At 49.0% G+C, this 15,576-nt stretch overlaps 2 protein-coding genes across 3 annotated transcripts in view; both read left to right on the top strand.

The window, feature by feature from the left end:
- The first annotated feature begins 899 nt into the window (after nt 1–899).
- Nucleotides 900–6,604, top strand: LOC148814089 (high affinity immunoglobulin gamma Fc receptor I-like). Of its 2 annotated transcripts, XM_088907129.1 has the most exons (7): nt 900–1,184; nt 2,144–2,323; nt 2,676–2,711; nt 3,442–3,729; nt 4,109–4,375; nt 4,498–4,785; nt 6,064–6,604. In XM_088907129.1, the coding sequence occupies exons 2-7, from the start codon at nt 2,299–2,301 to the stop codon at nt 6,246–6,248; spliced, it is 1,089 nt and encodes a 362-aa protein (XP_088763255.1). In that variant the 5' UTR covers nt 900–1,184; nt 2,144–2,298; the 3' UTR covers nt 6,249–6,604. The 2 variants fall into 2 exon arrangements, with proteins under 2 accessions (XP_088763255.1, XP_088763254.1); XM_088907128.1 differs by lacking the exon at nt 900–1,184 and having other exon boundaries at nt 1,455–2,323.
- Nucleotides 6,605–8,582: 1,978 nt separating this feature from the next.
- trim37 (tripartite motif containing 37) overlaps nt 8,583–15,576 on the top strand; it is a 33,061-nt gene continuing 26,067 nt past the window's right edge. The window contains exons 1-6 of the mRNA XM_088907005.1: nt 8,583–8,845; nt 10,263–10,348; nt 11,898–11,999; nt 12,315–12,355; nt 13,043–13,159; nt 14,459–14,546. Of these exons, the coding sequence (XP_088763131.1) occupies nt 10,328–10,348; nt 11,898–11,999; nt 12,315–12,355; nt 13,043–13,159; nt 14,459–14,546 (369 nt within the window). The 5' untranslated portion in view covers nt 8,583–8,845; nt 10,263–10,327. The remainder of the gene's footprint in view (nt 8,846–10,262; nt 10,349–11,897; nt 12,000–12,314; nt 12,356–13,042; nt 13,160–14,458; nt 14,547–15,576) is intronic.

The following is a 15,576-nucleotide window of genomic DNA, read 5'->3' as shown; positions in this document are numbered from 1 at the left end:
CAGCAAAGGAACAGATTTGAATTTAAAAGAATATTAGGAAAGCTCTCCGTTGAAGTTGTTCCTTTTCACCTTCTAGAAGAGGTTGTGGCACAGCAGTCACTACTGCTGCACAGCTCCCATTTCCTTGGTTCAGTACAAGCCTGGGGCACCCTGTGTGGGGAGCTTGCATGTTCTCTCCAGGTTACCGCCATTGTCCAAATGTGGGTTAATTGGTGGTTCTTAATTGGGTTTGTGCTCTGCAATAAGGTTGTGTTCTGTCCAGATTATTGAGAGCTGAGGGTGTTCTGCATTTTCATTCAAGTCATCTCTAATTTCCAAACAAATCACCTGATTAACTGATCACAGTTAAATTGTAACAGGTCTTTTGAAATCCATTATTACAAATAAATTGGTCCCTAAAACACGATATAGAGAGCCTGCTGGATTGAGGCACTCCAGGAGCAGGACTGCAGATTCCCGATATACACTGTAGCAGTGCCCCCTAGTGGAGAATGTTATCCTTTGTCTCAATAAATTATCAATGCCTTGATAAAAGTGGCTGGGAGTAACTTGTTAGAATTACTCTTTTTGTAATACATTCACTACTCTATGTGCAGGTGGGTGTTACCTTTTCCCAAATTTACATGGACTTGCACAGCCACCTGATATTCTGCAGAAAAACTTTCTTTTAAATCTTTAAATTTTACCCATAAAATTCCTCAATTCGAGCATTGAGGATTTATATTATTTTATATTTGTATCATTTGAATGGTTTGTAAAAATATTCATTTTAGAGAGTGTGGATGAGGGCATGTTTTGCAAGGCGCCTGGTGCTCTTAAGCTGCTGTTAGGCCATCAAGAATCAGCATCTGGGGACACTTTTTTTAGACTTGAGCTTTTTTTTTGTGGTTTTTAATTAAATGCATTAGATGCACTTTCAGATCCTCTTCTTTACCATAAGGAAGTAGCTGCTGTGAGCTGGACTGGGGCAGCGGGCTGGGAACACGGCAGACACGGAGTCTTCCAGGGCTGGTGCTGAACCGCTGAACCGAACGAGGAGGAATCGTTCTTTCCTTTCAGTGGAGTGACCTGATCCGTTAAGCAGCTGGGGTGTTGGCTATGATGAAAGCCGAGTGATCCCGAAGAGGAGGGAGCCACTTCAGCCAGCGCCACAGCGCCGCCCCCTCCTGGGCAGCTGCTGCCAGGTCAGTCACTGGGGCGGGGGGGGGGGTCTCACTCGGGTCCCTGAAGGCCTGGTGCTTCTGCATCTAGTCCCAGCCCTTTCTCAGTTACACCGGTAGTCTGACTGTGTAATTGTCTTCATCAACGTACTGTAATACGCAAAGCTTCGTTCCCTGCTGAAAAGAGAAGAAAAGAAACACAACGTATCAGCTGTGGAGCCTTCTTCAGTGTGAACTGAAGTGTTTCCTCAGACCCGGAGAAGGCTCCACAGCTGAAACGTTGTGTTTCTTTTCTTCTCTTCTCTTTTTAGTGGGGAATGAACCTTTATTGTTGCTTTGCAGCCTAAACTTGCTGACACAGGTTCCTGCATGACCTACATCAATGCAAGATGTCAAACCAGGCGTTTTATAGGTAACAGCTTCTTTAATGAAGTGACAGTCTGTGATCTGACTGACCTGGTCCAGCCTTGCTGGGCTTCCCAGAGCTGAGGCTACGTGCTGATAATAGGGCTATAAAGACATAGAAGGAGTTTCCCACACTCCAGCGTCAGAAGTCTAATATCTCAGAAAAGCTTGGTCTGGTGGTCAGTTATGATTTTGTTGTGAGTCTCCGGTAGCTTGTCCTGCTTCTGCACGGATTATTCTTAGTGTTGGGTGTCGCCTAGAAAAGTGTCTTTTCGAACGACGCCACGGACTGCGTGCTGTACAGTAGTTCAATTGATAGAACTCGTCGAAAAACAAAACTGGACAGTAAAATCACGATAATTGGGGAAAAAAACAAGCTGCTCTCTCCTGCCCACGCGTGCGCGGCGACTGCTGTTGGTCTTCTTGCTGGGAAAGGGAATAAGAACTGCTGACCTGCGGTCGGGTCGCGTGTTTTGGAGTTGCGCTGTCGTATTTTCTTGATGCGCGCTCTGAGATGGGGGCGTACCCAGCTCGTTTCCATCAGTCTCGATTCCGAGAAAACTGCTTGATCTGCCCAGGATGGGACCCGTTTTCGGCGCAGGAGCAGATTTCTGGTAATCGAAAGTGAAAGAGCGAAGATCGGAGCGTGGTGCCACTGCCCCCACAGACCCAGTGGAACCCGTCTCCAGGCGCAGCTCGGTCCGACAGCGGGCCGGGGGCTAGTCGGCTGGTGATGGACCTGCTGTTGTCTCTCCTCGGTGCGTATGAGCCGGACTGCCCCGCTATCGCACACAGCGCGCAGCTGCGGTCCCGGCTCGGTTCGGCTCTTAATGTCTGTTGTTACTGTTGTAGTCGGCTTGTGTTTGTAACTCAGAAACCGCAACACTAACCTACCGTGAGAATCTAGAAGACAATTTTGCTTTTTGAAAAGAATCGCCTCTAGTGACACTGGGATGTTTCCAGCTTCACAGCAGAGTAGTTTGGAGGGATTTTTAGGTGGATGTGGGTAGTGAGGAGGTGTTATCCAGCTTATACACGAAGAAAACGTTCAGATTAATTTCTGCAAAGATTTTAAGATGAAAAAAACAACTTTATTGTTTTCTTTTCCAGTGGTTTCTGCAGTGGCTCCATCGGTGGTCCTTCAAGGTAAGTGTATTTTTCGAGATATCAGTGCAGATCATCAGTAGTTCTTCGTCATGTGATTTTATCAAGTGTTACACCTGGACAGCTGCGGTTATCTTGGCTCTGCGTGGTGTAAGAAGAGAAGGAAAGCGACAGATGTAGATGTCAGTGAAAAAGCGATCCGCCAGGGGGCGCTCAGCAGGGACGAGAGGGATTCCCACCTCCTCCATCCTGCGAATGGCCAATGTCCACAGGGCCGCCTCATCCCTGCAGGCTCTGGAGTGCTGTATCGCACTCGCACACACCCGAGAAGGAAATAGCACAATGTGCTTGCTCTCCAGCCTGCAAGACTCTTGCAGATTAAAAGTGTCATCTGTGGCTCCTTCACTTTAGAGAATGTCCATAAAATTAATACCTGAAGTCAGAATTAGGCTGGAGGGTTTGGTTTGATCATACCACAGGTTACAGAGGAGAGGAGCCACTCAGCCCATTGGGCCAGGTTGACTGTAGTTAATTGATCCCAGGATCTCATCCAGATGCTTCTAGAAAAAACCCAGAGTATCGACTTCAACCACATGACCGGGCAGCTCGTTCCTTGTGTGAGAAGTGCCTCCTGTTCTCGCTCTTCAGCAGTTAGCAGGCCCAGAGTTTCATACAGGTGCTGCAGTACAGGACTGGATTCTCAGAGATGGGCCGGTTCCCCTGGGCCTCCCCAGCTCAGCCCGGCCCACTCCCCCTTCCTGCTTCCCTCTAGACCGCCCCGGGAGCGCTGTCCTGCACTTGTCCGCTGGGGCGCCAGAGGTCTTCATCGGGGAGACCGTCACCCTGACGTGCCACGTTCCGGGGGAGCCCTCCGGCTGGACGTTCGTGTGGTACAAAGACGGGGCGCCAGTGCAGCAGCTCGGCACCGTGGGGGGGGGCAGGTACACGCTGAGGCCCACCCTGCCTCACCACGGCGGGCAGTACTCCTGCCAGGGCCTGAGGGCATGGCCCTGGCCGCAGCGCAGCCTGCCGAGCGAGCCCGTCAGCATCCGCGTGACCAGTAAGAACCAGCAGGGCCCGGCGGCGCCGCCCAAGCACAGGGCAGCAGCCAGCAGCGCCTCGGAAAACACGATTCCTCCCTTCCCTCTCCTCGGTTACCATCCTGGCAGCTTGGCTCCTGTTTCCCAGACTCCGCTGTGAGCGCTGTCTCCCGGTCTCGTGCCGCAGTGCGCAGCACGATGGCGGGATGAGGGAGGACAGTGGCGTCAGACCTGCCACAGGAGCCCGCTGCTGTGTGTCTCTGCAGTGGCGCAGTAACTGATGAATTAGATAACCGGGAAGCGCCGAGAGGGGTTTGGTGTCTAAGGGCTCCAGGGTGGTGGCTGGTGGGGGTGGCCCAGGGGTCAGGCCTGCTCTGAGCTTGTGTCTCCTGCCTGCAGGCGGCTGGGTGATCCTGCAGACTCCGCCGCAGCCGCTGCTCCGCGGCGCGGGAGCCACCCTGACCTGCCGTGTCCGCGGCAACCCCAGGCTGCAGCAGGTGGTCTTCTACAAGGACCGCAGGGTGCTGGCGAGCCAGAGCGGCCCCCAGCTGCACCTGGCCAGCCTCTCGCACCGGGACGAGGGGCTCTACGGGTGCCGGGCCACCTGGGGGAAGAGGTGGGGCTGGAAGACCGCGGAGTCCCCCGAGGTTGGCGTGTCGGTTAGAGGTGAGCGCGTGGTTGATCTCGGGGCTCTCCAGAAAAGAGCAGTGTCTCATTCTCATGCCACCCCAGCTGCCCGGAGCTGCGGCAGTGCGCTGCCCTCTCTGACCCTGTCGTCTGCTGACCAGACCTGCTGACCGAGCCGGTGATGGAGGTGCTGACGGAGACCCCTGTCCAGCGGGGGCAGGACCTGGTGCTGCGCTGCCGGGCCCAGCTGACCTCCCACGGGCCGGACCTGCGTCTGCGCTACAGCTTCCGGAGGGGCGGCCAGCGGCTGGGCGTGGCCTCGTCCCAGGACACCCACGTGGTGCGGAGCGCCGCCGCCCGCCACTCGGGGCGCTACTGGTGCCGGGCAACGGTGGACGGGCTGGGCCTGGGGAAGAGCAGCGAGAAGGTGCTGGTGTGGGTGATCGAGGGTGAGTCCCCAGGGCAGCTCGGCACCAGTGGACCAGGAGCCCAGTGTGCTGTCCGCGGACACTGGGCCCCCCCTCGGTTGAGAAGCTAGGCCTGGGCCCTGACTATCCCCCGGCTTTTTCGGAAGAGTAGGAGTGTTAACCCTGGAGTCCACTCTGGGGTTCTACAGTCTGGCCCAGTAAGGTCACTCCTCTGCCGATCAGGTGCCGAATCGCCAGGCGCAGCCCCCCAGAACTGGGTGAGGGGGGTCTCCGCCCACAGGGTTGGGGTCCTTCAGGGTGAGAAAGGCAGAGAGCCAGAATCGAAATCATTCCTGTGCTCGATGAAACTAACCTCTCTCCACCGCGAGCCCTGTTTTCAGGTCAGTTTGAAACACACGAGGTACGACTGTGGACTGTAGTTGTCTGGACTGTGTTGCCTAACTAAACAGTGCCTAAAACAGCTCCTGATCTTACTGGCTTGGTGATCCAGTAAGATAACAGGTAAAAAGCTAACTGAATGTAAGGATAGAAACATAAATATAGAATTTAAATCAAGGGACGGTGTGTTGAGATTAACAATACTCTAGTAAAATCTTTCTTGGAAAAGTGTGCCCAATTCTGGTCACCATGTTGGAAAGAGATACTGCTGTTCTGGAATCAGCTCTAAGGAGGGAGACCAGATACATCACTGGATTTAAAGAAATTTCCTGAAAGATGTTGTGCAATGTAACTCTTATGTCAATCAGGGAGTGTCAAGATACTGTACATTGAACAGAGGAGACTGTCAGGAGAGGAGCTGATTAAAGTATTCAAATCCTCAAAGTCTCCGACAATGGTAACCCAATGGAATTCTTTTGAAACAACAGTGAAACACAAACTAGAGGACATAAGTGGCACGTAAAGATAAGTTCTTCAGAACTGAGACAGAAGACTCTTTACACAAAGGATGGTTGGAGTGTAGAACAAGCCACCCAGCCATGCTGTCGAAACTGATACCCTGGTTTCTCTCAACAAACAGCTGGAGTCAGTTAGCTTCTGGTTGCCAGATGACATAGACGAACTGAGTGCATGAGTGGCCTAGGGCTCCAGGTTAAATGGGGAAACGAATCTGAGGAGTTCATGATGTTATAAAAAACAAATGAAATAGCTTACACGTCATTATTTCAATTCACGTCTGCGTCCGTAGGGAATATGAATTCATTTTCAGAGAGAATGAGAAATTAAAATGTACTGGTCTGTCTGACACGCTCGGCCTCCTCCTGCTCACGGCTCCCAATCGCACCTGTGCTTGATTCACAGACGAGGAGTCAGAGCTGGAGTCCTCAAGGCCCAGCAGACCAGAGCATCCCACGGACCCCCCACAGGCCCAGAACTCTCCCAGCAGCAGCCAGAGCCCGTCGCCAGAGGCCTCTCCGTCCAGCTTTTGGAACCTCACAGAGTCCTCAGCATGGGAGGCCATGACCCCAGGAAATACAACTCTGTAAAGCTTCCCTTATTTCAGCAGGGACTCTGAAGAGGGAGTTCAGCACCAGCACAGTGATAATATGCAATCACTGACATAGTGCATCAGACAACTTCAGTGATCCATACTTTTTTGCAAGATACTTGGAAGCAATTAACCAACATCAATGCATAGAGGCCTAGAGGCAGTGGACCTGGAAAGATTTGTTTAACAGCCAGTCTGCCCTTTTAAAATAAGTCAGAGACTTTGATTATTATTTCTGCATATTAGAAAATAATAGAAATACCTTTCTGCATTCCTCTATGTTTGGCAATGCCTGGAAAAGAAATTGAATTACAGCATTAACAACAATAAACGAAAATCTTGCTTTGATTCTAATCTAATGTTTGTTTTGGATTTCTCTTCAACTGTCCAGCTCTTGCTAATGTGTGGTGTAGCCCTGGGGTTGAGCCTGGCTCTGCTGCTGTCAGTCAGGGGCTGGAGGTGGGTGTCTCTGTGTCTCTGACGCACAGGCGACTGGCCTTCTGCTTTCTCTGTTGCTCTGCTGGTTTACGTGTCCCGGCTCTGTTTAAGAGAAGGCTTGCTGCTGGCTTTGCTCAGAGGCATACTGGCTGTGAGGATATTTTAGATGAATCCAAAACACATGCCCATGTGTTCATGGGGTTATTCTGTGCCTAACTGAAGGGAAATCTGACCTAAAGAGGAGGGAAAATGGAGTATTCCGGATCAGAAGATGAGCCGAAATGAATCCCTGGGAACTATGTGCTTTCAGTGTTGTTACTTTTGTATCCAAACAGAAGCGTTTATTGGCGGGGGGGCTGCTGATCAAACACAGCTTTTAAAACAGTAATGACGAGTGCAGAGCCAAGAGCAGAAACTGAGCTGCGAGCAGAGCAGTGATTATTTGGGTTGAGCACAGAGGGTGGATTCCAGCTGTCATTCCCAAGAAAGCCCTACAGGGAGCTAACCTCACGAAATGCTTCAATTAGCCCGCGGTCACCTGAGACGTCAGAGCTGGCTCGTTCATTAAGGCTCCCCGCAGCCAGAGAGGACGATCCGGCTGCGTGCCTCTCCCCGGGCATCCCGCATTTAGCATGTGGGTCACTTCGCCCTGGAGAGCAGGGGAGACTTCCTGCGTTGCAGAGCGAGGCTCTTCCGTGGGGACGTCACGGCAGAGCCGAGGCAGCCTGTGCGTCTCACCTCCGCTTCGCAAGGAACGTTTAACTTAAGGATGGGTGAGTGTTCAGTGAACAGAGGGGTGTTATCGTTGTCAAACAGGTGCACCTGGTTTCAGTTATCGCTCAGTCCCATACAGCGTCGCAGTGAGCCGGAGCCCAGCCCAGCCCAGCAGGCAACAGGCTCAAGGCTGGACACCCCCAGGACACACACAGGGGGAGAATCCGCCTGCTGTTGTACCGCAGGAGGAAACCAGACCACCCAGAGAAAACCCAGGAGACCATGCAAACTCCACACGGAAGGTGCACCAGGTCACAAATCAAAGCCAAGACCCAAGAACTGTGAGACAGCATTGCTAGCTATTGCAATTATGGCACTCATATATGTCTCAGCTTTATTTAATTAATACACCTAATAATTTTATTAGCATATTGAAGATTAAGGGTGCCTATAATTTTCCATTATGGTACTGCGTTTCAGTTTGCTGCATACTTCCTTCAGTTAGGCGCAGCTATAATAATATACGTAGCTTGTCTTCAATTTCACGTGTTGGCATTTAAGATTAAATGATAAAGACATTGATATTTTGCAATGTTGTGCCGATCTCAAGGGATTTAAGGTGAACTGACGGTCGCATGCGAGCACCGCTCGTGTTGTTTATCTCTCTCCGCACTGTCTGTGGTTATGCAATGGAGCGCGCTCACATGGAGACCCCAGGACCCCCACCTGTGCAGCTGGGGTGACGCGCAAGATTTGAGGACGCCTCGAACCCGCCTCTCCTGCTAACGGAAGCGCCTCTAATCCCTTTGGCTGTCTGACGTCATTCTTTTCCCTACCCTAATTCCTGAGGAGAGACCCCTCATTACTGTCTGGGCCGGCCGCGGGGGTGTGGCTTCAGCGGAAGCCGCTATGATTGGACACAGATTGAAAAAGTACCAAGGCGTCGGTGACTGGCTTGCGCTCCACTCTGAAAGCCTCTCGGCGCCTGACCAATCGCAGCGGAGATGTGTCACGAAAGCCACACCCTCTTCACGCCCACCAGACCAGGGGGCGTGTCCCCCGAGTTCAGCGGGAGGGGAAAAGCGACGCGACCCTTTTGCGACGCGAGATCCCGCCCCCTCTTCTCTCTGCCATTGGCGAGCGAGGATTTCAGCGGCTTCCGGCGGCCTCGCGAGAGAGAGAGAGAGAGGTGGGGGGGGCGAAACGGTCTCCAATGGTGACCAGTAGCTGTGACTGCCGAGGGGGAAGGAGAATGGAGGTGGGGTGCAGGGGCTAACGTTTAAAAGATAGGAAATAACGGCAAAACGAGCGCTTAGGCGTTGTTATTTTCCCACCAGCCCGTTGTGTGTGTGTGTGTGAGAGAGACAGGCGGCGGGGTGGGTGCTCCGCGCTCCGCCCTCACCTCTGCAGAGCCGCGGCTGGGCACCTCCGAGCCCCGGCGACGTAAGTACCGCTCTCCCGGCTCCCTGCATGCTGCCCAGCCCGCCTCTGGACCCGGCCAGCGTCCTGGGCGGTGTGGGGGTCTGGGTTTTCCCACCCACCGCCAGTCCTCCAGCGAGTGCCCAGCCTCTCGGCACCCTCGGGGCTGCGCTTCGTTGTAACATTTTGATGAAGTTTGTTTTGGGTCCCTTCTTCAGCAGCAACGAGTCAGGCACAACTTGCAGAGAGCAGGTCTCCCCTGAAGGACAGGCGGGCCGTAATTTGCCGGATAGCTAAAGCCAGACGCAGCAGGTTTTCGGAGGAGCGGTGTGTCTGGGAGCTGCCTGGGATGCGCCTCAGGACAGACCCCCCTGCGAGACTCGATACCTGCAGCCTCAAGGGCTCTCACCGCGGTGCGCAGCCGCTCGCAGGCTGCCGCTGTCTTCTTCATTGTGGGTCTCTGCATAGGCGTGGAGAAGGATTGCTAAGCCTGTTTCATGGTTTGCCAAACACAAGCCGCTCAGGTTAGATATTTCCCGATTTACCCCCCACGATTAGAATCCCCAAAATGGCGAAAGGCATCCGCACGCTTCGTGTTTTGAAGCCACGTTTTCAGGCTGCCGTGGGTAAAAGGCATTTTTGTCTAAGGGATGTGTGTGATCTAACGCAGAGCTGGCAGGTTGCAGTCTCAGTGGTGCCTGAGACCTGCCCGCATTGTGGTTTACAAATAGCCTTTGCCTGAGTCCCGAATGCGCTTTACATGCTACATCTCGACTGAAACCCTGCAGACCTCCAGAAATCTGGTGGCAGGTGTTTGAGCGTCTGCCCATTTCCCAGAATAATGGACGTCTGGGTTTTCAGAGGGCTCTGACCACAGTTTGTAGCGATAGCGCTTTCGAGTGATTACAACCCTCATAAATAAAAATAGGGGCGAATCGAGGAACTGGAGAATCTCTGCCTTTTTAAGCAGTCACGTGGAAGGACTATACCATTCTGAAAAGAGACTAAATAATTTAGACGACAGGAAAAAATTACATAATGTGAACAGGTTGCTATACTGTCAGTATCCCAGAGGTATTGGTCTCTAGAGGTATTATGGTGAGGCTCTAAAGAAATGCAAAAGGCGTTGCCATTTTCACTGTTTTCCTCTGACACTGTGTGTCTTGTAAGTGCACAGCCAGCCCTGCTGGCAGTCTTAAGCTTGAAAATGATTTCCGTCATGCATTTACTCTTCTGGTTATACTGTACACTCCAAAAGTGGTTTAAAGAATCAAATAGCTTGTGTTAATACTAATTTAAAATCCATTGCAATATGAGGTTTGGATGGTGGCTTGGATAGCATGCCAGTGCTTGGACTTGAAAACATTTAAAGAGCTTATTTTGTCTTAAAGTTTGTAAAAGGCATCCTTCTAAGTCTTATTCAGTAATGCTCTTTTCACAGGTGTTGGGTTGAGCGGCTTTTTGTTTTCCACCTGAGGATACCAAGCAGGTTGAAAACTGTCTGAGATGGACGAGCAAAGTGTCGAGGTGGGTCAGAACGTGGGCGTCCGTGTAGCAGGAAGTCCTGGGTCTACCTGCTTTGTGAGTTAAAATGAAGAGCACTTGCCTTTACCTTAAGGGTTTCTCATTTTCTTTAAACCTGAGTTTGAAACTTCACTGAGTTTGTGTGCAGGTACAAACCCCAGGGCATGTCTGCAATAGACTTATTAGGTTGGTATCTTGGTTATTGAAGAAGCAGGTGATGGACTCCCCACACTCCCTTTCTGACTGTATGCAGCCTGGTGGTTCTGTGAGTTTTAAACCTGCCCAGTCCCATGACAGCTTTATTTCAAACTAACATTTCACTCTTCTGAATACAGTGAGCTCAGCCAGCTCTTTAACTGGATTGGGGTCTGACCTTAATGAGAATTGATTTCATCTGCTGTGCTAGTATGAGTTATTTGAAGGTCTCAACAAGTACCACCAGGGCTTGTTTTAAGTGTCAGTCATTCCCTTTTGCAGGTGATGACAAGAATCCTTTTGAGTTAGTATTTTACCTTGGTTAGATAGTGTTGTTCATTTTAAAGTTGGATTTGCTGGTATTCAGAAGAGCTCTGCTGCAGTCCCAGTATGAACACCAGGACAGCAAGCACAGCTTCTCTGAAATCTACACATAGAAGACCTGCTCTTCTCAGACTGTCAACTCTTAAAGCTAATGGAAATGTTGATTAATTGCCATGGCAGAAAGCTTAAAACCATGTGCAAGTTTGTGCATGTGCATTTGAAACCTAACACCTCTTGTCCAGTTATCTTTACTTTGCTATGGGTTCATGTTAGTGTGAAATGTGCACCAACAACCTTGGGACAGTGGAGCCCAGCCTGCACTCCAGGTTGTGGCTATATCAGATTGAGGGAATTTCCCAGCATTTCATATAATGTATATCCACTCTATTTGGAACGGTGTGTTGTGTTTAAGACTGGGCTCTCCAGCCATGACTCCTGTACCCCCTCAGGAGAATGAACGAGATGCATGGGTTTGCTCCTCTGCCGAGCCCACCAGCTGAGCCAGCTGTCCTTTGGCTCCACAGACCCTCGCAGGAGGGATGAGCCACTCGGAGGAGCAGATAGCCTCCAGCCCATATCGCTGCCAGCCTGAAGGCTCCCAGCAGGTCGCAGGTGTGGCCCTTGGTGCTGGGAGAGCCCAGCTCACCAATACTAACCCTGCAGTGTCAGCGCTCAAACAGCTCTGCGCCACAGAGACTAGTGGCAGAGCGGAGCGTGGAGCTCGGTCTGTCCTCCTAGGTGCTGCCTGTCTGGTGGAGCCCTCCTGGAAGTGTGGAAAAGAAGAAAAAGCATAGTCATTCAGCAGCATAGCATGCTCCCACAAATAAATGCGTTTAGTAGCAGTTTTTTAATACTAACAATTCTGGATAAATACTTTATTGATCCCGTGAGGGAAATTGCAGGGAAATCTACTTCATAAAGGTCAATATAGCGGATTGATTGTTCATTAAGGCAATATGTAGCAATTACAAAATAGACAGGTTCTGTAGCTGCTTGATGTCCAGGTGGTCTGACTGTTTCCTTGTGTTCCCAGAGTATTGCGGAAGTGTTTCGCTGCTTCATCTGCATGGAGAAACTGCGGGACGCGCGGCTTTGTCCGCACTGCTCCAAGCTCTGCTGCTTCAGCTGCATTCGAGTAAGTGCTGCTGTCCGATGTGCACCTCCTCCTGCAATCCATCAGGAGCTCCATACATGTACTGTAAGTCTTTAGCTGACAATGATTAGGAACAGGACATATCTTAATGGTAAGATCCCAGAAACCACGTTTGTTTAATGCAATTTTGAGGTTGCTGAATACTAGTGGGTTTATACATTTTTACATAATAATTTAATGCTTAATTCATATGCATAAAGAGATTTGTAGTTCCTACGCACACTCATCTAAAGTGCAGGCTTTTTTTGTTGATGGTGCTAATCTTATTCCATTTTATTTCCTTCACCCATTTCCCAGCGCTGGCTGACAGAGCAGAGAGCCCAGTGCCCTCATTGCCGGTAAGAATTCAACACAGTGCGGTCCTTTTTACTGGGCATCAGACTTAAATGCAATGTTTAGCCTGGTCATTTTTGAGCGTTTAAAACCAGTGTTATGATCCCGAGTTTGAGTGCCTTGGAATAGAGATTCTAGAGTCTTAATCAGCTCTGTGATTTGTTGAATAAATTGCAGTTCAATGAAGAGACAAATTTGAAGCCAGGCTTAAGTTTTGATGGTTCATTAAATTTAATTAAACATCTGTGTGATAAACACCAAATTCCACTAGAAGAAAGGATTCAAGGCCAAGAATCTGTGCTTTGTCACTTGTAAGGTCAGCAGCAATTTGCAACTAAGATGTTTCTATAGTAAAAAAAATGATTAAAAGAAAGCACTCTTAATAAAGTTTAATGCAGATAGTTTTTAAAGCACTGAGCCTTGTATGTGAAAATCAATACTGAGCAAGCATAAGCACCACAGTATCTAGGACTGGCCTTGTGCATCATTTGATATATGCAAAGGCCTGGCATACATGTCATAGGCACATGAAGTTGTGGTGAAAGCTGCCATATAGCGGTTCAGGAATGTTCATTCTAATGTGACAGGGCACTTCACCAGTGCCATTGATCGGTGCAGACCAGTTCCTCCAGTTCTGCCATGTTGTTCACTGTGCCACCTGATCCCTGAACCCTGTGTGTGCGTGTGTGTAGGGCGCCGCTGCAGCTGCGGGAGCTGGTGAACTGCCGCTGGGCCGAGGAGGTGACCCAGCAGCTTGACACCCTGCAGCTCTGCAACCTCTCCAAGCACGAGGAGAATGACAAAGACAAGTGAGCCCTGTCGCCTCTCGCTGCCCCCTTAAATAGCAGTACTGCTTCAGCAGTCTTGCTTTCTTAAGAACATAAGAAAGGGTGCATATAGGGGAGTCCATCCAGCACAACTAGCTTGTTTTGTTGCTAGTAGTGTATTCTGCCAAGGGTCTTATCCAAAGGCTTCTTGTATAATGCCAAGGTAACAGCCTCGACAGAATGGCTGGTTATTATGTTCCACACTCCGGCAAGCCTTTGTGTAAACAGTTTGCCTCCTGTTCTCCATTTTAAATGCACTTCCCTGTAGTTTCCACCTATCTCACGTGAGTTGTTTCATTGATGTTAAAGAAATGCATGGATTGACATTCCTATGAGCCCAGGAGTGTATCGCAAGTAGGAGACTCGTATTTTAATTATTGTTGTTCTGGAATCCATCCTATCTTGTATGTAACATGGTGACCATATTTGTACACAAGATCTATTAAGATCTTAGTAGGACATTGTACAATTCTTATACAACATCTCTTGATATAAAAAAATTATATAAAATGTAATTTTATATAAAATTTATATAAATTCTTGATATGTTCTCCACCATTAAATATGCAGTATGTCCAAAAGGGTATGCTTTCTTATAGCTTACCACACATTGTCTAGAAAACACAAATATCTTTTTTTGAGAGGTAGCTTCTTTAAACTCGTTTTTTCCTCACATGATTAAAAATTAGATCCTGTCACCTGCATGTAACACACTGAAGTTTTCTCATTTAAATGGCACCTACCAGGTGTTTTGGAGTTTTATTTAAGTCATTTTGAATTTATTGTGCTGCTCTTAGTTTCCTGCAGTTGCTCATATTTTGGTGGGCTATATGATCCTGATTACTTTGCTAACTATACCAAAATCTAGACCATTGATATAAATTAGACCAGTAGTCCCTATACAGATCCCTGGGGCATTTCTCTAATTACCCCAATTTCAGCGTTTTTACTGCACGTTTCTGTCTATATTTCTAACCAGTTCTCGATCCAGGAACATGCATTACCTTGAATTTATCTTAACATTCAAATGTTAGAAATAATAGAAAAGGGGAAAATTCTTTATAAATTACTTTTGGCTTTCCCTTTCAGGACATTTAACTTTGGTGGTATTTCACAAGTTTTCTCAACCATAAAGAGCAGTGTTGTCTCTATGGAAAACCAGGTTCAGTAACAGATGCACCTTTGCACATGAACCAGGCTCAGACACCATGTTTTTATTTCCCCCGCCTGCACTGCGATCTGTGGCTCCTGCTGGTTTCCCGAACGCAATGTGTGCTGCAGGTGTGAGAATCACCACGAGAAGCTCAGCGTCTTTTGCTGGACCTGCAAGAAGTGCATCTGCCACCAGTGTGCTCTGTGGGGTGGGATGGTAAGTTTCTGATGTGCTGTCATGCTGTAAGCAAGGGGTAGCCGACCTTGCTGGTTGAGGGGCTGTCAGGCTGGGTGTGTTTTATCAAAACACTGAGCTGTTACCACAGTTATTTGGCTTACTGTCTTAATTCAAAGACAGTCTGTAAAACCTAAAGGTTTATAACTCTCTAGGTCTACAGTTCACCATCTCTGCTTTAAGCACTTATATAGTACTTCAAGCATAGAGCTGCGTCAGCATGCGTAGGCTGCAAAGGAACAAGTAAAGGTTTATTCCCTGCTGAAAAGAGAGGAAAAACACAACGTTTCTGCTCCTCACACCTGAAGAAGGCTTTACACCGAAACGTTGTTTCTTCTCTTTTCAGCATGGAATAAGCCTTTACTTGTTACTTTTAAACACTTATGCCTTATTTAGGAAACCAGAACTGTCCTCCACTGTATCCTTTAGTGTCTGCGACTCAGAATGACAAGGTGCATTTCAGCATCAAGCAGATCAAGAATTTCCCAACTATTTTCTCATGAGCACCCTATTTAGACACCGTTAATTGTTGTGACCCCAAAATGTTGCACAGACAAGAACATCTTATGTATTTGCCAGTCAAATATTTGCATTATAATACATGTTTATTTTACTGATGTCTTCGATATTTCTAGTTTTAATATCTAAATCAAATTAAAATTAATATGCGTGTTGTGGCTATGAGCTCTCTTCAGTATTCATCACAAATACACATTCGTCACAAACAAATACGTATTCATCACAAATGCACATCCACTTAAACTGGGTTATAGGTTCAAGATGAGAGTTCGCTGTGCTGTCAGAGCCAGAGAGTGAGCCCAGACTGCAATTGGCTCATTTACGTATGTTGGTCCTGACTGTGGTCACGTGGGCACGTTGGGCTGCTGGCAGCTTGACGGACAGCCATTTCCTGGGGTCCTCAATGTTGATGTGCTCATGAGAGCACCAGTTCCAGAACAGAGCAGCAGCATGCAGGCTGCCAACCATGTGGAAACAATTGATAATCGTTTTC

Source organism: Atractosteus spatula, chromosome 27, assembly GCF_055471065.1.
Source record: "Atractosteus spatula isolate fAtrSpa1 chromosome 27, fAtrSpa1.hap1, whole genome shotgun sequence".
In the NCBI taxonomy this organism is placed as follows: Eukaryota; Metazoa; Chordata; class Actinopteri; order Semionotiformes; family Lepisosteidae; genus Atractosteus; species Atractosteus spatula.
Note: the sequence above shows the minus strand (reverse complement) of the source record. Positions and strands in the feature narration are given on the sequence as shown.

What these genes read in the sequence shown, in the direction of transcription:
- LOC148814089 (XM_088907129.1), top strand. Translation starts at nt 2,299, where the DNA reads ATGGACCTGCTGTTGTCTCTCCTCG. An exon ending in TCCATCGGTGGTCCTTCAAG is followed by an intron (nt 2,712 to 3,441) that starts GTAAGTGTATTT and finishes GCTTCCCTCTAG; the next exon opens with ACCGCCCCGGGAGCGCTGTC. An exon ending in GCTGGTGTGGGTGATCGAGG is followed by an intron (nt 4,786 to 6,063) that starts GTGAGTCCCCAG and finishes CTTGATTCACAG; the next exon opens with ACGAGGAGTCAGAGCTGGAG.